Source organism: Oscarella lobularis, chromosome 8, assembly GCF_947507565.1.
Source record: "Oscarella lobularis chromosome 8, ooOscLobu1.1, whole genome shotgun sequence".
Lineage (NCBI taxonomy): Eukaryota > Metazoa > Porifera > Homoscleromorpha > Homosclerophorida > Oscarellidae > Oscarella > Oscarella lobularis.
The window spans coordinates 577320-599767 of NC_089182.1; the positions used below are offsets into that span (position 1 = coordinate 577320).

General features: G+C 46.5%; 9 protein-coding genes and 1 long non-coding RNA gene across 22 annotated transcripts in view; 5 read left to right on the top strand and 5 right to left on the bottom strand.

Annotated features, from left to right (window-relative positions):
- Positions 1 to 15: 15 nt before the first annotated feature.
- LOC136190439 (uncharacterized) lies at positions 16 to 5270 on the top strand. Of its 2 annotated transcripts, none has more exons than XM_065978589.1 (21): positions 16 to 85; positions 174 to 495; positions 544 to 621; positions 671 to 754; positions 801 to 1022; positions 1071 to 1137; positions 1188 to 1216; positions 1279 to 1551; positions 1602 to 1735; positions 1786 to 1926; positions 2019 to 3345; positions 3407 to 3538; positions 3602 to 3724; positions 3782 to 3907; positions 3959 to 4084; positions 4132 to 4257; positions 4313 to 4444; positions 4496 to 4621; positions 4687 to 4812; positions 4867 to 4992; positions 5043 to 5270. In XM_065978589.1, the coding sequence occupies exons 2-21, from the start codon at positions 180 to 182 to the stop codon at positions 5087 to 5089; spliced, it is 3861 nt and encodes a 1286-aa protein (XP_065834661.1). In that variant the 5' UTR covers positions 16 to 85; positions 174 to 179; the 3' UTR covers positions 5090 to 5270. The 2 variants fall into 2 exon arrangements, with proteins under 2 accessions (XP_065834661.1, XP_065834662.1); XM_065978590.1 differs by having other exon boundaries at positions 22 to 85; positions 152 to 495.
- On the bottom strand, positions 229 to 7508 carry LOC136190449 (uncharacterized). Of its 11 annotated transcripts, none has more exons than XR_010670554.1 (21): positions 7220 to 7508; positions 6892 to 7170; positions 6699 to 6838; positions 6546 to 6647; positions 5978 to 6489; positions 5787 to 5920; positions 5621 to 5735; positions 4491 to 4569; positions 4319 to 4432; positions 3590 to 4255; positions 3476 to 3545; positions 3359 to 3428; positions 3079 to 3286; positions 2502 to 2859; positions 2113 to 2445; positions 1962 to 2036; positions 1597 to 1902; positions 1290 to 1545; positions 1031 to 1229; positions 691 to 977; positions 229 to 642 (listed from the first exon to the last, which is right to left on the bottom strand). It is a non-coding gene; the product is annotated as an uncharacterized lncRNA (long non-coding RNA). The 11 variants fall into 11 exon arrangements; XR_010670559.1 differs by having other exon boundaries at positions 5978 to 6043; positions 6090 to 6489; positions 6892 to 7246; XR_010670556.1 differs by having other exon boundaries at positions 2502 to 2588; positions 2733 to 2859; positions 6892 to 7246.
- On the top strand, positions 6261 to 8617 carry LOC136190443 (neural cell adhesion molecule 1-like). Its single transcript, XM_065978593.1, has 6 exons — positions 6261 to 6510; positions 6729 to 7556; positions 7606 to 7923; positions 7975 to 8084; positions 8138 to 8459; positions 8511 to 8617. Exons 1-6 carry the CDS (start codon positions 6438 to 6440, stop codon positions 8573 to 8575), a joined length of 1716 nt encoding a protein of 571 aa, XP_065834665.1. The 5' UTR covers positions 6261 to 6437; the 3' UTR covers positions 8576 to 8617.
- Positions 8605 to 11063, bottom strand: LOC136190446 (uncharacterized). The gene is made up of 6 exons (XM_065978598.1): positions 10971 to 11063; positions 10727 to 10920; positions 9890 to 9962; positions 9490 to 9837; positions 9210 to 9440; positions 8605 to 9153 (listed from the first exon to the last, which is right to left on the bottom strand). The coding sequence occupies exons 2-6, from the start codon at positions 10745 to 10747 to the stop codon at positions 8822 to 8824; spliced, it is 1005 nt and encodes a 334-aa protein (XP_065834670.1). The 5' UTR covers positions 10748 to 10920; positions 10971 to 11063; the 3' UTR covers positions 8605 to 8821.
- Positions 11064 to 11143: 80 nt separating this feature from the next.
- LOC136190444 (uncharacterized) lies at positions 11144 to 14410 on the bottom strand. Of its 2 annotated transcripts, XM_065978595.1 has the most exons (16): positions 14139 to 14410; positions 13941 to 14085; positions 13721 to 13801; positions 13453 to 13493; positions 13063 to 13290; positions 12900 to 12991; positions 12758 to 12837; positions 12606 to 12700; positions 12411 to 12535; positions 12281 to 12342; positions 11978 to 12098; positions 11770 to 11927; positions 11666 to 11714; positions 11564 to 11612; positions 11412 to 11502; positions 11144 to 11362 (listed from the first exon to the last, which is right to left on the bottom strand). In XM_065978595.1, exons 2-16 carry the CDS (start codon positions 14002 to 14004, stop codon positions 11262 to 11264), a joined length of 1437 nt encoding a protein of 478 aa, XP_065834667.1. In that variant the 5' UTR covers positions 14005 to 14085; positions 14139 to 14410; the 3' UTR covers positions 11144 to 11261. The 2 variants fall into 2 exon arrangements, with proteins under 2 accessions (XP_065834667.1, XP_065834666.1); XM_065978594.1 differs by having other exon boundaries at positions 13941 to 14410.
- Positions 14411 to 14725: 315 nt separating this feature from the next.
- Positions 14726 to 17128, top strand: LOC136190440 (frizzled-2-like). Its single transcript, XM_065978591.1, has 2 exons — positions 14726 to 15562; positions 15674 to 17128. Exons 1-2 carry the CDS (start codon positions 14873 to 14875, stop codon positions 16970 to 16972), a joined length of 1989 nt encoding a protein of 662 aa, XP_065834663.1. The 5' UTR covers positions 14726 to 14872; the 3' UTR covers positions 16973 to 17128.
- Positions 17129 to 17330: 202 nt separating this feature from the next.
- Positions 17331 to 19976, top strand: LOC136190441 (frizzled-1-like). Its single transcript, XM_065978592.1, has 3 exons — positions 17331 to 18132; positions 18414 to 18764; positions 19096 to 19976. The coding sequence occupies exons 1-3, from the start codon at positions 17486 to 17488 to the stop codon at positions 19868 to 19870; spliced, it is 1773 nt and encodes a 590-aa protein (XP_065834664.1). The 5' UTR covers positions 17331 to 17485; the 3' UTR covers positions 19871 to 19976.
- LOC136190448 (sodium channel modifier 1-like) lies at positions 19933 to 21163 on the top strand. The gene is made up of 7 exons (XM_065978600.1): positions 19933 to 20061; positions 20112 to 20182; positions 20233 to 20321; positions 20378 to 20469; positions 20527 to 20801; positions 20854 to 20910; positions 20962 to 21163. The coding sequence occupies exons 1-7, from the start codon at positions 20011 to 20013 to the stop codon at positions 21056 to 21058; spliced, it is 732 nt and encodes a 243-aa protein (XP_065834672.1). The 5' UTR covers positions 19933 to 20010; the 3' UTR covers positions 21059 to 21163.
- LOC136190445 (uncharacterized) lies at positions 21037 to 22442 on the bottom strand. The gene has a single exon (XM_065978597.1). It carries the CDS (start codon positions 22293 to 22295, stop codon positions 21108 to 21110), a length of 1188 nt encoding a protein of 395 aa, XP_065834669.1. The 5' UTR covers positions 22296 to 22442; the 3' UTR covers positions 21037 to 21107.
- The window catches only part of LOC136190038 (neurabin-1-like), a 3765-nt gene continuing 3709 nt past the window's right edge, over positions 22393 to 22448 (bottom strand). Inside the window, exon 14 of the mRNA XM_065978112.1 lies at positions 22393 to 22429. Coding sequence (XP_065834184.1) covers positions 22393 to 22429 — 37 coding nt within the window. The remainder of the gene's footprint in view (positions 22430 to 22448) is intronic.

Here is a 22448-nt window from a genome sequence, read left to right on the forward strand (position 1 = left end):
GACTCTCTTGTTTCACTTGACGCCTTAGAGGTGTTGCCACGGTACAGTCACGACTTGGAAGGAGTCATTTTGGAGTCATAACAACGTAAGACTAATTCAAAAAGCGTTGCAACGCGTTCCCGTATTTTTCTTCTGCAAATCGAAATTTCAGCCGGACTGACGTCGCTCTCTAGGAAAAAATGTCTCAAGTTAGCAAAGAGCAACTGCTGATATTTTCAGCAGCCTGGAATACTGTGAGTCTACAACGGGCTCTTAGCGCCTTTGCTATATTGGCCGACATTCGTCAATGTGGAATTGATCTGGAATTGAATTTCGACAGCAGACGTTTCAATCATGAATCTGCTAGAAAATTTCACGCCTCTCTTGCTCTTCTTAAAAAACTCTATGCACATTTGTCTCACAGAAACGGGCAGAGGTCTAACCACTTTGCAGTCTTTTCATTAGCGGCCTCTGTTACTGATCCCGAAATCGTCAAGGCTATCAGCCTTCCAAAAAGTTAACCTATTTTAGTTATGCAAAGTAAATTGCCATATTTTCATATAGAATCTTCTGAGACAAATGAACTCAATCCCCTTCAGCTCTCACTTTTCAATCTGTTAAGTCTATGCGCAAATCCTTTTGGTTCGTGTGGCGCGCGTTTTTCTGTAAAATTTATTAAGACGTTATGTAGAACCGTTCTGTGCACCTCACGTTTTTGGCCAATCCAATCCATACGTTCTACTGAGCAGTCAGAACTCAACCTCTACCAATAAAGGTTTCTTCTCTCGCACAATCTTTATTCTTTTTAATTTGTAATGCAGATCCTTGGTCCTTGACCGAATGTAACAATCTTTTCCACTTGTCCTCGTCTATATTACGCCACAACAAAAGCAATTTGAGCGTAGCAGTCGAACTGTTTTCTTCGCTGGTTGAAGTCATGGATAAAAAGAGTGTATTTCGTACTTCCGCAAGACTGTCTTATCCTCTTCGTAATGAATCTAACGTTGAGGAAATCAGAAAGCAGATAATACAATTTTCATCAGGTACATACTTGACTTCTCTTTAATTGTACGTTTTTTGACTTTTTACAGGACTTGTAGCAAGATCAGAACATACCAACGGCCAAATCAATTCTTTGCAGCGCGTGACGACAGCAGGGTAAGGCTGAAAGCAAATTTATTCAAGAAACGGATTGTCTTTTCAAACAGAACTGACAGTCTTCCACCGGCGTCATTAGGTTGGGCGCTAATCTACCAAGCCAAAAGCTCGTTTTTACTTACGGGTTTGGTTTCTTTGCAGCTCACACCTACCAATATCAGCTTCACTTGTTTGCTTTTGAAGACGTAGATGAACATTGGAAAGAACTAGGGACTGCTCTTGGCTTTCTCAAGGCCGAACTAGATGCTATTGATAAAGATCTGTTTCATTTGAGCAATCGACACAAAGCCTGGACGATGTTGCAGAGATATTGTGATGAGCACGGGTCGAAAGATCTAGATAGTTTTAAAACCATTCTGCACGACGTCAAAATCAGAACTAAATCCAAGAAAGATGAGATTCCTAAACCTAAAAGTAAACAATTACTTTTAGTATTGTTTTATCTTAAGTTTTTGGTACCTTAGTGGTTTCACGAAGTGTTATTGATGATCCTCGTTATGTTGGCCGAAAAGCAGAGTTAGTGAGCATAGAAGAGTTCTTCTGGGAAGGAAATCAAAGCACGGCTATTGTACAGCACCTTGCTCATCGAAAGATTCAGGTAAGCGCTCCAGTGCCTTTGTTAGCTTCTAGGAGAATTAGTTTGATCAGGTTATTTGCGGTATGGGAGGAGTCGGTAAAACGAGTCTGGCGTTTCGTTATGCAGTCCAATACAAATTGGCGTACAGAGACGGCATCTTCCATTTCAACGCTGAATCACGTTCTTCCCTGCACGTCTCTTTAGTTCAAAACGTAAGTAAGATCTATCGTATAGTAGTTAAGCTTACAGTGCTCTGTGGCAGGCGCCTTTATACAGCTTGCGTTCTAATTGTTTCATTTTTTAGCTTAAAATGCTTGAAGTTCTATCAAACGAAAAATTTCGTTTCAAAAGAAGCTCCAACTTTTCCGAGCAGATGATCTATTTCACACGTTACTTACGAGAACATAGACGAGCTTTGCTCATATACGACAGCGCTGATCATCTCAACTGGGTCGAAGATGCAATCCCACCTTCATCCGTCGTATGCCATGTCATTGTTACAACACGAAAGAGTCCAGAGCATTTATTGGAAGCCGTTTTCAAGCAGCCAATCGACGACATCAAGGTCGTTAACATTATCAAGTTGCACCACCTTGAAGGAGAGAACGGCACGAAGGCATTGTTAGTTTGGGCAGGAAAAGATCCCGAATCGTATTTGACAATGAGTGGAGAAAATCGACGTTGCGCTGACGCTATAGCATTGAAGCCTCCTGTTGAAGGACTGCCCATTGCTATAGCCCACGCTGGCACTTTTATTCGAACTCACAATATGAACTTTTTCACTTACTGGCAATTCTTGGTTGAGCGAGTTAGTGAATTGAAAGCAGCGGCTCTTGATCTCAACAAGTGCTTGCAATATTTCCGAATTTCTCATCTAAAAGAGCAGCTTTGGCAAGCAGGAGTGAGCGAACCAGACGATCTGAAATCTCTAAATATCGACGAATTTTCGTGCCGCCGAAACGATCGGGCTTTACTCGTCTCTGCCGTAAACAAACTCTGCAAAAGAGACATGGCTTACTTGACGTGGGAGTTGGATATAGATGAAGTGCAGAGAAAGTCTTCCGAAGGCTACATCGTTTTGTCTTGCTGTTCGGTCTTTTCGTCTCGGGACATTCCTCATGATCTCGTGGAGAGATCCTCGTTTTCTAACAGCGAAAAGTCTGTCAGTCAATACTACATGTCTCTGGGTCTGAGCGCTTTGAACAAATTCTCCCTCATTCAGTCGACTGTACAGAACGACGGACTAATACGATATAATGTTCATCATCTCGTTCAGCGTAGTATGATTGAACGATGCATGGAAAATGAAGAAGAATTCAAAGCGTTGCTTCTATCGGTTGCCTCGTGCGTTTCTGAAATTCTACCTGACTTTGATGTCGTCGTTCAACACTTGGATCCCGATTCGTCTCTGCTTGCTGTCAGTTCTCACCTTTATTCAATTGCAAAGAGCATGCTTTTGTGCGGAATGTTGAGCGAGACGTATCCAGGTCTCATTGATTACGGTTGCGTCGTCGCTTTGGCCTTTCAACATCTGCAAACTGCAAAGGAGCTGTGTAGCCTTCGTCTAGCAAACTTTAGAAAATTGGAGTCACAATTCAAAATCGCCGAAAAAGAACAAAGAAACTTACGATGTACATTATATACCCGAATGTGAGTGTCTTCGTGTAAATCTTTCGCTTTTTGCTTACTCAGATTCATACGATCTCGGCGAAGCCTACAAAGATCATAAATGCTACGAAGAGGCAGAACGATACTACTCACAAGCTATACGAGGAAATCGTCCTCACGAGCTGCCTACTTCCGAGCTAGCTCAAAAGTGGTACGGTAAGTTCTATCGATAAATTATTCTCATAATCTTGTTGCCCAATGAAATACCTTTTCTGTTAGTTGCTGACAGAATAGCAATTTGTCGCCTTCGTCAGGGAGCTCACCAAGAGGCCGAAAAGCTATTTTTGTGCGTCCTAAACGCACTGCTGTCTACTGGAAGCGATCTCAAACACGTCAGTACAGGTATATTAATCCCTGTAGTTATAGATGAACAAACAGATCGGGACGCGTGTCTTATAGTTCAAAATAACTTGGCTGCCGTCTACAAGACCACTGGACAATTGCATCAATTACATGCTCTGTTAGAAAAATCGCTGGTCGTTAGACGATCGGCGATTTCGTTAGACGCCCTTGGTCTAGCCCAGAGTAAGACAAATGCCTAATAATGCATCTGTACTACATGGAACACTTTTGCAGCATTAGCAAATCTGGGTCTGTGTCTCTTTGAGCTTGGAAACCACTCAAAAGCTATAAATTGTTTTCAGGAGGCTTTGAAGATTCAACGGAGTTCGCTTCCGCGAGACGACATGCGCATAGCAAAATGTTAGTCTACTCATTGACCTAGAACTTCGAACGCTTTTTCTGCGTAGCTTTGCGACATATGGGCGGATGTTACGCTGCAAGAGGCCAACACGAACAGAACAAAAATCTTACTAAAGAAGCATTTGAAATTGCCCAAGCTAGCCTTGATCTGGATGACCCAGGCTTTGCCTACTGTACAGTAGTAATACATTCGTTTTGCATTTAAGTTTGTTATTGAGATTTGTATAGACTTACATGACTACGGATTTGCTCTTGTCAAAATAGGCAAGTTTTCTGACGGAATTCAGCTGCTAAAGCGAAGCTTAGCTCTCTGGAAGCAGCAGTCACCGTTACCTGAATTCAACCGCGCTATTGCAAAAAGTAGCCTCGTTTTACTTACAATATGATACAAATTTCTTTACTAAACTTTAGATTTAAACTTCCTTGGCTTTGCTTTGGAAGAAACGGGTCGGATATCCGAAGCGCTGCAGTGTTATTCAGAGTGCCTAGAGTTGCAGAAAAAAATTCATCATTGCAAACACCCAGATCTCATTTCTAGTCAGTTTCTGCAATTATCACATCGTTTCTTTTTGATAACCACTCCACCCCCCACTTTGTCTTAGCGATGAACAATATCGGTTTAATTTACTGCAACAGTGGACAAGTGGTAAAAGCTAGACCATTCTTGCAAGATGCTTTCGACATCTGCAAGAGGTCTTTGCCACGTGGACACCCCCAGACTTGTGCAGGTAAGTTTGATACAGCGTTTCTCACCACGATTAGTTTCTAACTGAATTTTGAAGCTGCTCAAAACTTAGGATACTGCTTCGTTTCATTGGGTTTGTGTAAGAAAGCTCAACAAATTGCAAAAGAAATGATTGAAATTTTCTCGTCTGTTTCCCCTGCTAATGATGCCATGGTGCAGTGTTGTAAGTCGCCAACAAGGCTGTACGCGATTTTTAATACGCACTGAATTTAGTTCAGCAACTCTTGGTTCACGCAGCGACTTCACAGTTTGAAATTTAACTCCCTCAGGAGCTAAGCATGAGACCAATTTACGTTTTGCTGTTTCGTTTGTTTCAAGTTGTACATCCAATACGCTACCAGACTACCTGACTGCAGCATAACTGCTTTAGAAGTCTTTGGATTTGGTAAAATAGGCTGCTTTGCTTTGGTGTAAACCTCAGCAAGATTATATACATATATATGCCCTAATGATGATGCAATTAATATGCTAGACACGTGATAAAGCGGACAAAAAACAGATTCTAAGCGAACAGCAAAGGTCTCCAGTTTTCCAGTTTTCAGATAAGTTCTTGGTTATTTGACAGCAGCGTTGCAACGCTTTTTACGCTTTGGCGTTTGGAGTCAAAATAACTTATACAGAAAACAACAAAGTTGGAAATCGACGCTCGCTCGCAGTATGGAGCCGCCTTTAGTCTTGCCTTTGCTTTTGCTAGCATTCCTACTGCTAGCTAAGCAATGGCATTGCTTAGCTGCAATGCAGATGTTTTTGTAAGTCGTTTAGACTGAGATACATAGCGGACCGAATCTTACTCACCTACTCTCATTGGCTGAGCCATTCTAGTTCTTTAGTTTGGTCTTCCCTTTGTCCCTGCATTGTCATACAGCTCCTTGCTAAATTTTCCGTTTGCATTTTCCTGGTTGATCTCTATAATTGAAAGCCAATGATTGAATGTGTAGGCGGGTAACCTGAGATCACCTGTGTTGCTTTCGAAGAGATTTTGTCGTAGATACAGAGCCAGTGCAAAGATACAAAGAAATGACGCTCACAATGACATGTGGTCACACTTCTGTTCGGTGGGGAAGGCGTCATTCATTTTTTCAATTGCATCTCTGCGTCAAATAGATTTGGTTGCGACTTCATGGCTGCGAAATTTTGTGCACATTAACCGATAGGCGTTTGTCCAAGTTGTGTCGCCGAGCATTTCTTCGTGTATGCTCAAGTCTGAGTAGGATCTGAAGAAAGTTTGAGATAAGGGAAGGCGCAAGGAAGATGAGAAACCGAAAATAGAGCTCGTCATTCTCGTTTTTGAAGTTCTAAAAAGATGTACTCATGCATTCTGCTCATATAGACAGAACCTGTTCGTCGTCAAGTTTTCGTCGTTTCGAGTCCATCCTAACGCGCTAGGTGTTACCGATGACGTAAAGAACGTGATAAAACGGAAGACGGCACGTGATGCCAAAAAGCAGATTCGAAACGAACAGCAAAGGTCTCCAGTTTTGAGATAATTTCTCGGTTAGCTGACAGCAGCATTGCAAAGTTTTACACGCTTTGCCGTTTGGAGTCAAAAGAACTTACACAGAAAATCAAAAGGTGGAATTTCTCGGAAAATCGACGCTCTCTCGCGGTATGAAGCCGCATTTAGTCTTGCCTTTGCTTTTGCTGGCAGTCCTAGTGCTGGCTAAGCAATACAGGTGTTTTTGTAAGTCGATACGTAGCGGATCGAATCTTACTCACCTACTCTCATTGGCTGAGTCCTTCAGTTTAGTATTTCCTTTGTCCCTGTATTGTCATACAGCTCTTTGCTAAATTTTCCGTTTGCATTTTCCTGGTTGATCTCTATAATTGAAAGCCAATGATTGAATGTGTAGGCGGGCAACCTGAGATCACTTGTGTTGCTTTGAAGACATTTTGTCGTAGATACGGAGCCAGTGCAAAGATACGAAGAAATGACATTTACAATGACGTGTCCCCGTGGTCATACTTCTGTTCAGTGGAAAAGGCGTCATTCTTTGCACAATATCGAGTGGCTGAAAAAAACGCAGAGAATCCTAATACCAAGAAATCACGAAGAAACTCTTACGATTCGCCACGTTCGAAAGGACGACGAGGGCTTGTACGACTGTACAACCAACGACGGAACAATCATCCACAGATTTAACGTCACAATTTTGTTTTCTCGCCTGAGAGCAAAAGAACACAAAAAATTGGTGGTCGAAGGGTTGTCTGTTACTCTGCAATGTATTTTAGACGGTTTCGTCAAGTGGGTCGATTGGTACCATTTCTTCTCAAATGATTCAGCTTCAGAATCAGAGGTACTGCTAAGCGACAGAATTTCCTCTACTTCAAGAGATGAGAAAATCTATACGCTGACAATTAAAAATGTGCGAAAATCTGACGAAGGAACGTACGTCTGCAGCGGACCATTGCCTAGTAAAAGATCGCTAAACGACAGCATTATACTCGAAGTTGAGCAACTGCCAAGAATACGACCAATTATACCTCGTAATTACCCTGTAGTGATTGGACAAAGTCTCGACGTATCATGCACAGCCGATCACCTGGACGGTGCTGATGACTTTCGGTGGACTCGAGACAATGAGATGATTGCCTCAGAAACACGTCGCCAAACAATAACTCTTTTCCTATTCTTGAAGAAGTTGCAGAAGAACGACGAAGGGCAATACAGCTGCGTTGTCTCCCGAGGTAATTACAGTCATCAAATCAGTATTTCAATAACAGTTTGGGGTAATATTCTTCTTATCTTATGACGACAACAATTTGATGATTGCTTTAGATCTTCCGCCACTTCCGGAGAATGTAACTGTTGAGTGCATTTGCGGATGGGGATTTAATGTCACGTGGAAAATTGTTGTAGGAAATTCCGCTGTCCTGCATCCGGATGTGTACACGATTCGAATTTTGATGCACGACGTCAATAATTCGAGGTCGTCTCTAAAACTTTTGGCTTATTCTACAAAACAACGACATTTTGAATTTAAGAAAACAAATATTTGTACCTCTGAGTCAACGATCTACATTGTAGAAGTGCAAAGCCAAAATTCTACTTTCAACAGTTGTAGTCCTTTCGTTAGATCCTCTTCAGTGAAATCAGGTACTGTACAAGAAGAAAATTCTTACATGTACACACATTTCTTCTCTTCAGAACAGCGTGATCTAAAAAGACATGGCATCCCTATCAAGAAATTCTTTTCTACGAAGCCTCCAGAAATTGAAGTTAGACTGATCAAGAAAACGTGCAGCTGCTCACTCTCGGTCAGATATCATCTTGCTGCTGCATCTTCTAATTGTAGCCTTTTTTGAAACAGAATCCTATTTTTCCGCAAGATTTCCGCCAGATCGTTCTTGACATTTTTGGAAATTTCACCGCGCGTCACTTACGAAGGCGTAATCACAAAACGAGGATGCAGATAGAAGGAGAAGAGCGAGAAGCCTTTTTTGTCACGTTTCAAGGACACTTGAACACTTCACTCAATACAGAGGAGATATCCCAGGTGATCAATAGTCTAGGCAAACGAGGGCCTAAATGTGTTTACTTGAATAACTGCTGGTATTTCTTTGACGCGTATTGCAAACCTGTATTCTGGAAAAAAATTTCGTTATCTTGCTTTGTGTCACCTGAAAAAAAAGGTAATTATTGAATGTAATTCATCACACCTACTCGATAGTTTACTTGTATAGTTTCTTCCTGTGAAAAAGCTCAGAAGAATTTTGTTGACAGAAACCGTCTGACAAAGGGCTGCTAGTAATTTTTGCCTTTTTGTGAACTACTTCATGCGCTTTACACGGCAGATCTATTGCTAAATGTATATAGACGTTGTTGTACGCGAGTAGTACGATGTAAGATCCACAGCCACAGTATAAACACAGATAGAAAGCGCGTGCCTCGACCAGCAAGCTATACATATAAGCTTGTATGCTACAGAAAGAGTCTTCAATGAACTTCGTGCACTTAGCTAACTTTTTTGATGTAAAAGTGGGTTTCATGACGATCAAACATCCGTTTCCTTTGAATTTTTCTTTCCGGTATCCGTTGGATTATGATTATGTATTTCATCCTCAACACCCATTATCTGTCGTTCAAGATTATCAATCTTTTCAACTAATTCTAAACGTGGCGATGGTTCTCGACGATTCTTTTTAAAGTAAAATTTCCACAACAAGAGAACCGGTACAGTCAAGATAGCTAGCCCAGCAACAAAAGCAATTATGACTGCAATGATATGAGACCAAGGCAAAACTGGAATTGCATGGTCAGATATTGGTTGCGTATAGACCGCACTTTGGGCTCTTTCCGTGCTATTCTCATCGTCAGAAAAACCATCTATCAATAACATTACCGTATATACAAAACGATTGTACGTCTTTCAATTTAATTACCTTCAGAGAGAACCTTCAGAGTTATTGTGTCATAGACGTAGAAGTCATTACCAAACGTATAACAACGGTATACCCCTTTGTCACTTAGTGTCACGCTTGTTTTCTGAAGCATTGCTTCCGAAGAATAAGAATGCCCATTAAAACCCCATACAATTCCGGGTCCCACCCCTGAGCAGTTCAGGATTAGAGGATCACCAAGCCTTACTGTGACATTATGTTTTCTGTCTTCCTCTACAAAAGTGAATATACTGATTAGAATTTCCGTGATTAGGAAAATTACCTAAAACTGTAAGGTAGAAATCGATGGAGTAAGTTGTAATTCCATTATGAGCAATAGCGTAAGTGTAGACTCCTGTATCAGACACGTCCACGGATTTAAACGTAAGGTAAACACCTCCTTCCTCTTGAGACTTCTCATAGCATCGTGGATATATCGTTTGTCCGTTTAGCTGTAGCCTGTCCTCTGCTGACGTAAGGCTTTTGTCAACAGGGAATGCATATATAAAACGAATCTCTGAGGATTCGCCTTTTCTGAACGTTATATTATTTCCTTGGAGTGGCGCTTCGAGGTTGTCTCTCTTTATAACTCCCTTGACCTCAAAATTAGAATCTAATGTTGTATTACGGTCTGTGAAGGGAGAGATGATAAACTTTCCTCTGCGTAATTTGTCTCAACTGACCTGGCACAGGGCAACTATTGCATACCAGCGATAGAGACAGGAACGTCGATATGAGCCTGACCGATAGTATCAACTAAACACAGAAAACGTTCAAAGAACATCTCAATTTTTATGCAGTCAAAAAATTGAATTTAGTGTCAACCGTGTTTAAATATATCTATCCCTTGAGCGCCACTTTCTATACTGTATACGAAGTAACAGGTCCATTGCTGATATTGATATGCAATCCCAAACCCTTTTTTATTCCCACGCAGAACTGCGTGCGTGAACTTTGCACTCGCAACCCCCCCCGCAAGGTCACGATAGAGCCTCAATGTGCCTTGATGGGCTGTGATTACAACAAAATATACGTCTTAGACATGCATTATCTTCACTAAAGCAGCGCCAACGCAAAAGCGCCAAAAAACCGTTATCTTCAGGGGCGTACTGTAGGAAGATGCCATTGAATGGGGGGGGGGGGGGGGGCTAAGTTGCGCGCGCAAAAAATTTTTAGGACCACGCTCACTCAAGCCACTAAATATAATGCATTCTGCTACATTTCACTTAATTTTTTACAACACGTCTCTTCGTAGAGCTATACTTAGTGCACGATAACGAAGAAAGGGCGTGGTCAGACGAAAAGTTGGGGGGGCTACAGCCCCCCCTAGCCCCCCTGGTTCCTACGCCAGTGATCTTAGAGCACGAGTTTCGTGCGCATATGACGCCACTCGGGGTTAACGGGGCCATAGCGAAATGCCTCTCACCCAAGACCATACTGTGGCAAAGTGTAAGTTGTTTGAGGATAAAAACAGAACGTTGGTGCGACAAATATAGGTTGCTGCTACACGCTGTACTTACCTTATTCGCTTTCTTAGTCATATTATATATCGCTTCGGCTTCTCATCTATTAGCCTTAGAGATTCAGATCCGTTAGATAGGCGGCACCTCTCAAACCCAACAATGCGCGTCGCACGTGGCATCACGTTACAGCTCACTGGAGCGGCATGTCACAATCGGACCAGGGAGTCCCCATTCGTTAGCAAACCACGGTTCTGCAAAGTACATAGGTAGGTAGGTAGGTAGGTTCTTTTACGTAGCCAACCGGTAGTCGTGCTGTGGCGAGAAGATATGGCGTAGCAAGACGACGGCGTGACGAACGACGGCGACGTAAGGATTGACCGCGCATGGGCTGCGCCGCTGGTCGAGCTGCTTTCGGTCTTCCGTTCTTTCGCTCTACTACTAGGAGTTACGGATGAGCAGCGAGAATCCGGGAAATTTTCCTATAACGCAACCATTTCTCTTTACTACAACTATCTCTAAAAATTCTTATAAATACAAACGTCCTCTAATGATAATCATTTAGAAAATGCACAGAGTGCCAGACTCAATATGTTCAAATCGCGCTCGTTCCGTTGGTAACAGAAGAAGGCGTCGGAGTCAATGACTTCTTTCCGTCTCGCAGCTGAATAGAAGGAATAGAAAATATTGACCTCTCTACAGCAGAGAAATTAATCATTTAGCACAAACGTATTTGCATTTCTACCTGGCGGCAAAGTGAGAACCTCCGGACCAAGACCCTTGAAGTATTTATGCTTCATCGCATCGGCAGCCGAGATTCTTTTGCGGGGCAGAAGCTGTTGAGAACAAAACATGGAGTATAGAGCATATCAGTATAGCTGTCATGATTTCTTTTACCTGAAGAAGCTCTGTCAGAAGCTCAACACCTCCAGCCGATCCAATAAGTCTATGCAAAAAGGAAATATGGATTAGAGTTACTACATGAGGAATGTCACTTACTGTGGCACGTAAGTTTTCAAAGGACTAGGCGTATACTGATAAAATTCATCTGAAATACAGGACAAAAACGATCATAAGTACTTCCATCACTAGTCATTTCTTACATTTTTGAAATTCTGGCAGCTTGCTGACGCCAGACCACGTTTCCTCGGTAGGCGTGCCTAGCAGTTGCCAGATTTTTGTCAACTGATCCACCGTGTCTTTCATGCCAGGAAACAGCGGCATCCCCGAAATCATTTCAGCAAAGATACAGCCGACACCCCTAAAAAGAATAAATGAGTCCTATAAATTTATTATAAGCCTAAAACTTACCACATGTCTAAGGAAGTGGAATAATCTGTCGATCCCAGCAAAACGTCAGGAGGCCGATACCACAGCGTGACAACCTCATTCGAAAACGTGTGACTGGGAACTGACTTTGCTCTAGCAAGACCTAGAGGAAGACGACGGAATTCAAACTCACAAATAAAACAAGTCGTTTTGGGAGCACACTGTCTACGTAACCCAGACAATTTTTTGTGTAAAAAGTGGTCTCAAGCCTAAACAAATTATAGAAGGAAAAGGAGAGAGGACCCCCAAGAGAGAGTGTGTCTACTACTCCTTTCCCTCACTCACCAAAATCAGCCAATTTCAATTCGCCGTTTTGATTTATGAGCAAATTCTGTGGCTTCAAATCCCTTAGAAACAAAAACCAAAAGTCAGCAACGCCCGCGTGGGATGCTAAACCCTCCCCACACATCCACACCGGTGTAGAATTCGTCTGGCGTGACAATAGGCGAGACCGCGTATCAATTGAAATAGAAAGAGCTTGACGTTGTGAGGATGAATCCCACCCAAGTGGTGCTCCATGTATTTACTCAGGTCGGTGTCCTTGCGTGGTAAAAGACGACGTTTACTTTCCCTCCCCCAAATTGCAAGAAAAATAAACCGCTCCACGTACCACGTATTCGAAAACGAACGTCAAGTTGTTTTTCGTGTGTATGATGTCGTGGAGTATGACGATATTCGCGTGACGCAGTCCCTTGAGAAGGGACGCTGTGGACGAGACACCGGGATTATCAAAAGGGGGCCCCCCACCGGCGCGTTTCGAACCTTCGCGAATCGCCGTAAAGGGCGTTCCCTCTTCTTCGTTCAATCGAATCTCTTTCAACGCCACAATTTGGTTACTGATGCTGTGGGAGACGAAAACACACGACTCGAGGGCGATTGAATGAACGAAAGAGCCATAACTGACTTGCTTACGCCCCGATACACGGTCGCGTACGATCCTTCGCCGAGCATTTCCAACCTCTGATACGCTTCGAGTTTGCCGAAAGGCGAATCGGGCTGAAAAAAGAAAAGAAAACAATGACGCCCTTTGTCGGACTCGAACCTCCGACCGCCCGTTAGCACCATACCGACATAGACATGCGTCGTCGCGGCATGTACGAGGGACTCGATCGTCCGCCCGGCAGCGAAGCGGCTACCGTCGTGACAATATTCGGCAGTACGGCTTCAGAGTGCCGTCGATTCCGTAGGCGTTTCGCCTTAGCGGCGTCGACGCCGCTAGGCGTTACCGTTTCGGGGCTCGTACTCGACTCTAGCTGACGATAGTTTCCTTTTCGAGGAGAGCTGGCGCCGTTGGGCTGCGGCGAAAGCCGACGACAATACGAAGTCATTTAGTGATTAGTTTTGACGCGTACGCGCGATGATGTCATGCGTTTCGTATACTGTATGCGATCGATCGCCAAGGTGCTCCCCTTTTCAAGAGGAGGGCGTGCGCGCGTGTTCTCATGGGTTTCGCTTACCTCGACTCCTTGCCTGCGCGTGGACTCATTATCCTTGGGAACTGGTACGAGAAACGAAAACAAGAAACATTAGAAAAGAAAGAGACGTGTAGGCCCGCGAAGTCGCCCTAGAGGGCTTCCCCTCCCCTGCGGCGTAACAAAGGGCTCCCGCAACACCGTATCGAAGACCGTGTCCGCTACACTTATACGTTTTCGATGTTCTTTGCGGTTTCTTCGTCACGAAAATGCGTCCCAACGGGGTGACGCACGCCGCGCGCTTAGCGCTTACCGAATCGATTGAAACTCTGCGACAGCCTTCGTTTTAGTCGTTGCATTCGGCCGAGTTTCGGCGGCGGCGTCCCGCTGTTTTCTGTACGAAGAAAAGAAAACGCGACGTCACTCTTTGCGTTCTCTTTTTCTTTCCAGTGCGAGGAAAATTTTCGGTTCGGCGTTTCGTTTCTCGACCCCCGGGTTCGCGTTTCGTCTAGACGGGTGGCAACGCCCCTCACCGCGTAGTTTAGCTTTGTCCATGTTCATTTCTATGTTGCACGGACGGGCGACGGCTACGGCCATTTCTATTTGATTCGGTTGAAGAGAAGCCGAGAGTTCGCGATCCGTGGCGCGAGAAACATAAATTGAGGCTCTAAAAAGCGGCTGTGCGCGCAGCTTCCGTTTCTAGTTGCGGTGACGTAGACGCTAGTTGTTACCAAAAACGTGCATTTGCACGTGTCGAAGAATACTGTACTCCTTTACTGCAGATAACATTGAAAAGCGCCCGGTAAATAGATTCTAAGCGAAGATCGCACGCAGTGATACAAAAGAGTCTATCTTTGATGGCCCAATCGGAATGAGTCCTAATCAAATGGGTTTTCACTGAAGCAGTTTACCTATAATTTATTAGAGTCTGTCTGTGCTCCTCATGGTCTAAACTAGAAGCAATCACGACGCTCACTCTTGTTGCAGCAGAGTCCCTCTTGCCGCTCGGGGCAAAAAGGTGCAGGTGGCGTGCAAACGACGATCACGTGGTGTTTGCGGTCTCGGATCAACTCCCGACAATTAATCGGTCGAAGAAAACAAGAGGCCGCCGAATCACCGAACGTCGATTTTCAGGCGCTCAAGCGTCCGCGAGTCTTTTCAGCTTACCCACGCGCTCCCTCGCAACTGATTGCGCACTATTCTCTTCTTCTCTTCACAGCGGCTAATAGCATTAGCACTTACGAGAACCTCCCACTCGAAAGGATCCAGACGCTTTACACCGCAAAGAGGATAGCGGCGGCGGAGAATGCAAAACGCGACGGGACCAGACCAATCGGGAGTGTCCCGTTCAGCGTCATTCGACCACCGCTTCCTCTTCACTTTCTGCGACGCCGTTGCTCTCGCGCTCTCTCGCCTCTCTGTCACGCGTCGCGAAAAGGCTTCCCATCTACCTAATCGATCGACGATGTTATTGTGTAAGCAGACGGCACTTGTTTGTCTTCTATTGTGCGCGCTGTCGTCGCGAACGACGGCGCAGAATCCGACGTCGACGGCGCAGAATGATCCTTTCGATCGAGATCTACTTCGCGAGGACGTCAAGTGCGTACGGATTCCTCTAAAGAAATGCCTCCCTATTCTACAGTACAATTACACCGCCTTTCCGAACTTGCTCCAACAGCGACGCGCTCAAGAGGCGCAACGCGATTTCGACGTCACTAGTAGGTTGTTATCGTTGACGACGGGCTGTAGCGACTTCATGATCTTCTTCGTCTGTTCGATGTACGCGCCATTTTGCCAGGTCGATGAGCTGCGCGGCGATCGTGTACTGCCGCCCTGTCGGAATATGTGCGAATCGGCGCGCCGAGGTTGTGAGGGCCTGATGAGAAGGTATCGTTTTACGTGGCCGGATGAGTTCGACTGCGAGAGATTGCCCGAATGGGACGGCAGCGACAAGTGCGCCGGAGTCAACGACACAGAGTTGGCGAAGGCGGCGAAACAGCTTAGGGATCGAAATCGGGGTTTTGCACCGACCGTTGATCTACCAACGTTTCAAACCCCGCCAATCGAGACAACGGGGAGAACCGCGGACGACTTGTGTCCGCAGCCGTTACGCGTCAACGCATCGCGAAACGACTATACGTTTGGCGGTCATAAGGTATGCGCTTTATGGGGAGGGAGGGGACCGGCCGGTGCAGCCGTTCTGACCGCCGCCGCCGGGGGGTTGTAGTCACGTGAATAATGTATAAATATTTCTTCTCCTTATAAGGGATGTGGCTTTCCATGCCCACCAATTCCGTCTGGCCTACCAGACAACTGGTACTTTACACTCAATGAGCGCGATGAGTTTGCACCCAATTGGATTTTTGCTTGGGCCCTATTGTGCACCTTCGCCACGTTTGCAACAATTCTCACGTTTCTCATTGATCGAGAACGATTTAACTATCCGGAACGGCCCATCATTTTGTTGGCCTTCTGCTACTTCGTCATTGCAGTCATTTACCTAACTGGATACGGTGGTCTTCAGAAGGGCTCATCGCACAACGTGGCATGCAACAACCGCATCGGCTTCTTGCATCAGAAAATGAACAGCGAGAGCATCTCGTGCGCAGTGCAGTTTCTCGTCCTCTACTTCTTCACCATAGCCTCAGCTCTATGGTGGGTCATATTGACACTGACGTGGTATCTTGCCGCCGTCTTGGCATGGGGAACGGAGGCAATCAATCGCCTGTCACAGTATTTTCACCTGTGCGCGTGGGCGATACCGGCAATATTGACCATCGTCGTGCTCGCTCTGCAGAAAGTTGACGGCGATTACCTGTCAGGCGTCTGTTTTGTTGGCGTCCGCGATCTAGCGTCGCACAACATATTCGTCGTTGCGCCGCTGCTCATTTGTCTTCTCGTTGGCACGTTTTTTCTTCTCGCCGGCTTCTATTCAATGTTCCGCATTCGTTCGAAAGTGAACTTGCCAATGGGCATGGCGACGAAGGAGAAGACGCGCTTGGAAAAGTTCATGGCTCGCATTGGAATATTTTCGATCATGTACACGGTACCAGCTGCAATCGTCACCGCCTGCCTAATCTACGAAAGCACCAACCGTTCGTCGTGGGAGACAACTCAGTTGGCGTGTGCGAGCCGCGCCACCGCGCCCGATTGCCTGCAGGGCGCGCGACCGAGTTTTGTCGTGTTTATGATCAAGTATTTCATGCTCCTGCTCGTCGGTACGACGTCCGGATTTTGGATTTGGTCGAGAAAGACGCTCGAATCATGGAAGATGTTTCTGTTTCGCTGTCGATGCATCTTGATCGATCCGGCGACGATGGCGGCGGCGACGGCGGCGGCGGCGAGGACGGAATCGCACGATCCGGCCATTCCGCGCGGGACTCGCGCCGATTCCGTTCCGAAGTACGGTCCGCCACAGGCGAAGCAACCGATGGGCTCCCAGCCTTATTTGCCGTCCGCCGATCCAGGACTGCGCTACGCGCACGTAGCGCAGCAGCAGATGATGATTGGAAGTTTGAGTAATCAAGAAAGCATGTTGAAGAAGCAGCAGGAGAGTGATGTTTGAGGGACTTTGCTTGTATTTACGAGGGGATCAATAGTTTAGGAGTAGATTCGTAAATCCGCTTTTTGCGCACGCCGGTAGTTATTTCGTCTTTGCTTGTTTCCTCTTCTGTGCCTCTTTGGTTAGATAGCTTGAAAAGATAGTAATGTTTTCCCGCCATTGTTTACTCCAGCGGCTCACGTGCGGACCGTCTAAATACCACGCCCCACTCGCTTCAAAATCGATGAAAAATCGCACGGACGCCACCCGCAAACACGCCGATCATTCGAGAACTACATTTAAAACCGTTTGCCGACTACAAAACGAAGAAACGCTCGCGTATGCCCCGATGACGATTGACGCGCGGTCACGTGCGAACACAAAGAGAGAGGCTTTTGGATCTAATCCAATACTCGCCTTTTTATTCGCGACTTGACAAACAGCGAGCGTCAGATTCCTCGTTCAACCCGACAGGCCGGCTGCGAGACGATTAACCATCGAGATTCCTCTCGCGGGGAACTAGGGGCTCTTGTTAGCATGTTCACAGGCATCTTTCTATTTGCAGCGGCGGCAATACTCCCTCTACCGGCTCATACGTGGTCCAAAGGGCCGTCGACGTATCGATGCGAAACGGTGACGGAACCCCGGTGCCGTCAGTTCTACAATCGGACTCTTTTCCCGAACGACCTATTTCACGACACCCAAGCGGAGGCGGGCAAGATATTCGCCGACTACGATCCTCTAATCAACACGAATTGCTCTGATTCGTTGCTTATACTTCTCTGCTCGCGCTACTACCCGTACTGTTTGGACGACAATAAGACGTTGCCGCCCTGTCGCGAATTGTGCGAATGCGCGCGGAAGGGATGCGAGCCGGTCGTGCGCGGTCACCAGCGACCGTGGCCCGACGATTTGGATTGCGAAAAATTTCCCAATTCGACGAGCGGCGAACTGTGCATACACAATTTCGCCCCGTGCGATCCAACTCCGACTCCGACCGTCGCCCTGACGACGCGATCGAGCAACGAAACGTCGTCAACTTTTCGCGCAACGACGTCGTCGACGGCAAAGGCGACATCGTCGATGCCGACGATGCCGACGACGACGACAATAAGGTCGTGCAAAGCACCACTATTCGTCAGTCAACGAAAAATGGACGCGTTCGCTGGAATTGAATATTGCAAGTACGCACGTATATACAGTATATACTCCGATTACGCCGGTTCCCTTACTAAAATCGCGCGCAAAGTTCTGATTAAAAAATCAAGAAGGAGCGACTTTAAGTGCCCATTCGTGATCTTTCGAGACTGTAGTAGTTTGTGTAGGGTTAGAGCTTAGCCAATGTGCTGACTAACGTACGAGACAATTGTCTATCCAGAAATGCAAAGACCTTTCCTATAGTCTTTCCCTCCTAGATAGACGACGTTCCTAAAGATAATTTCACTCTATCGGTATTCTCTTTTAGGTCGTCGTGCAACGGTCCTTTCTCGGACGAGCAATTGGACTCCGGTTCCAAGTGGCTCGTCGTTTTATCGGTCCTGTGTCTCGTTTGCGTGCTATTCGCTCTGCCGGCGCGCTGCGTGGAAAAGCGACGATTTCGCGGCACCGAACAGGCCGTTTTTTACCTGGTCGCGTGTTTGATGGTCGTTTCCGTGGGATTCATCGTCGGAGCGTCTCTCCGTCGACAATCGGTCGCGTGCGAGGAAGTCGAAGCTAATCGAACGGCCGCTCGAACGTCGGACCGATTTAAAGACAGCGTGCCATGCATCGCCACCTTCATACTTACGTACTACTTTTCAATGGCCGCTGGTTTCTGGTGAGTTCGCGCGCGTTTTTATAGGGCCGAGTTTATGCTGATTCGCAGTATAGCAACACTCGTTACTGCGAATCAGCAGTCTCAGAAAACTATGTACTGGTATTCGTCAAACTTAGAGAGGTTGTTCCTATTTTCACGCTAAGAACAGTGAGTGGCCATAAATACGTAGACTTGGCGAACACCTTTCGTGGTTGGCCCGTTTTCTAAGAACTGGCGGTAGAAAGTCCTACCAAAGAGGCCTGTGTTCTACTGTAGACCTATTCACTATTATTACTTCGGCTGTGGCCGGTTCTATATATTTCTAGCCTAAGGTCGTGTTTTTACTTTTTAGGTGGATGCTCCTGTCTCTCCAATGGTTCCTCGTTACGGCAATGGATTGGACCGAGAAGGACGTGTCGCTCGGCGAAAATTTCCATCACTTCTACGTCTGGTTCACGTCTCTCTGCCTCTCGGTTATAGTCTTCGCAATGAGCGCGCTCGACGGAGACGTTCTCGCAAACGTCTGCTCGCCGGGCAATCAGAACGAAACCTTTCTGACCGGCTTCGTCATTACGCCTATTATGGCAATACTCGTCACGTCCCTTCTCCTCTTTGCATCCGGAATAGTCCAACTGGTCGCTCGAAAGCAAAAACGTCAACCGAAAGAGAAGCCGCCAAAAAGCGACAGCGCAACAAAGGATACCGAAAGAAAAAGTGTCGCCTCCGCCGCCGCCACCGCCGCCGCCGTCACCGTCGCCGCGCAGCCGACCAAGGCGAAACCGAGTTTGCCATTCCTCTTCGCCTTCAACGTCATCAACGCAACCAGCTACATCATTCTCGCCTCGTGTTATTTCTACGAACGCGCCGCGCGTCTCGACGCCGAGTCGCAGCTGAACACGTTGAACTGTTTGGAGAAAAAAACGTGTTCGAAGCAGTCCCAAATCTTTTCGATAGCCTTGCTCAAGTATGCCGCTGTCCTTCTTCCAGGCATAGCCGTTCCGTTTTGGGCGTGGGCGAGCAAGTTCAGGTTGGTCGTTCGATACTACTGGGCGCCGAAAGAATGCACGAGAGCCTTCCAACGACCCGTCGTCGTCGTCGAGCAGAGTTCCACTAGCACATATGTGTAGAAGAGAATTGCCGCTCCGCCACCGCTGATATTGCATGCACAATATCATCATCATCGTTATAGGAAGTTATCTTGTATCCAATATAAATACATGTATTCTATATCGGTATCCGGGTCATTGAGAATTGATAAGTATGAGCTATGTCTTTCAAGCTCGTCGGTGACCAATACGGAGAAATACGCTTGAATAAGGTCTGCTACGGATAGAACTCGGCCGGGATAACAAACCCTAATCTGATTAGAGGCGTAGGGTCGACAATCTGCTATTGGAGGGGATTCCCGAGGGTGAAGCAGCTCTGACTAAAAATGGGAGGTACATGCAAAGAGAGACTTCTTTCTCTCTCTCTCAGTCATCCCATTTAGGTATGTTTGTCTCGTGTGCCGAAATGGGCCGACGTTCGATACGACAGATACGCTGTCGTTGCACAGGCGAGGAAAAAAGCACGCTACAGGTTACATACGTTGTTGTGTTGGGTTTTTTTGCTTGAGAGCACGATTCCTATCCTAGCTTCGCGGCACCAGAAGGACGTCGAAGAGGAATCGATGCTCAAAAGGCAAAAAATTGAACACGAGAGCGCTTTAGATAGCTCCACCAAAGCGGTACCTTTCTCCGATCGATACTAAGCGCTTTTTTTGTATGCGGGTCTCTTTATTGAGGCCCCTTTGCTGAGAGAATCGAAAAGGGCTGTGCAGTTACTTAGTAATGCGCCCGGAAATGGTACGGCTGTCGAATCGGGGGCTAACACTCGGGGCAATGAGTCGATTTTTCGACCACGCTCGTCCGGGGCTTTCGGAAGCACTACGAGACGTCGTTTTCCGGATAAAACCGGCTCGAATGCGACGAAAGTGCTGCGAAAGGATCCCGTTTACGTTTTTCCGTGGAGAGCTGGTGTGCGCAGTGGGAAAAAACCGAAGAGCGAAACCGGAGCCGAGTAATGGGCCCGAAACAGTATTCTACAAAAAACGCGTTACTTCACCTCTTAGGAAAGCTGTTTCGGAGGCGGCTCTCGAAGAGCAGAAGAGAGTTCGACGTCTGAAAGAGTGAGCGCCATAGCTGTAGTTGCAGGAAACGTTCCCAATCGTCCTTTGCAGAGCTGGTTGGCTACAAAGTGAGGACGGCACGTGGTCGAAGGACCCGAATGTGGAATTTGACTCCGATGAAGAAGAGCCGCCCCTATGTCAATTATAATTAATTAAATACAAAAGGTAAATCAATAAATAGTACAGTACTACCGTTTCTATAAATCCTGCGCATAAAAGTCAGGCGACTGGCCTAGTGTAAAATAGGAGTACGTGAAAGCTCTGTTTATCTTCAAGTCGTGCATCGTTCTAAGCGCCTCTGAAGCCATTTCGGTGTACCACGATTGCTTATCCAATGCTCTTTGCTTTTCCTCTTCAAGTCGACGGATTCTATCTCTCTCCTCGGCGCTTCGTTGTCGTCTCTCTTGCTCGCGTCGTCGTGCCGCCTCCTCCGCTTCTCGTCTCATTGCCTCCAGCTCCGCTCTCCTTGTTTCGTCTGTTTCTTCGGCTATTCTTCTCGCCCACTCCAATCTTTCCGCTTCTTCTTGCAGCCGTCGTTCCGCCTCCTCTTCGGCCTCAATCCGCGCCAACTCGAGTCTCCTCGCCTCTTCCTCTCGACGTCGAATAATTTCGCTTTCTAGTTTTAGTCTCATTTCTTCCATCTGCCGTCGCAGCATCTCCTGTTTCCGCTTCTCCGCCTCGCGTCGCTCGTCCGCTTCGCGCTCCGCTCGCTCTCTCGCCTCGCGCTCTTCCAGCATCTTTTGCCTTCTCCTAGCGATGTGGTCCTGCAGCCGCTGCTCTTCCTCCCTTTTCATACGATCTATTCGCAACTCTTCTTCGGCTGCCGCTAATCGTTCCGCTTCCCTTCTCTCCTTTTCCTCCTGCCTCTTCATCGCCACTTCCCGTCGCCGTCTCTCCGCTATCTCCGCCCACTTCTCTAGCCGCTTTCGCCGATCCGCTTCTCGCTGTTTCGTCTTGCCATTTTCATTGCTTTCCTTTTCCACTCCTTCAACATCCGTCGTGCCTATGGTCGCACGGTCTACGCCAACACTGCGTCGTATTTCTCTTTTACTTCCAACACTGCTAATTCGATTTTCCTCTGCGCCTGGGAATTTCGCGCTCGCTTTCACCTTTCTAGGTACAGTAGTCCCGCTTTTCTCCGCTTCTTCCTCTAACTTCAGCTTAGCGTCGTCCGCTTCAGAGTCATTCTCAGCACCAGATTCTTCCACATCCTGAGCAGAATCGTTTGTACTCTGATTCGTATCCTCACGAGCTTTCTTCTTCTTTTTCTTTGCCTTCTTCTCATCAGTCTTCCCCGTATCGTCTTTCTTCGTCTTGCTCGAGTCTTTTTCGGTGCGTTTCTTTGTCTTCGAAAGAGATTTTATTTTCTTCTTCGACGCTGTCATTTTTTTAGGAGCGTCTTCGACGCTTGCACGAGCCGAAGACTCGGTCGTCTCCTCCGTGGCATCATCATCGCTCGCACAACCCGTGGCGTCGCTGCTTTCACTCGCAGTCGCATTTTCCGCAGAAGAACCGATGCCTACTGGGCTACGATCAGC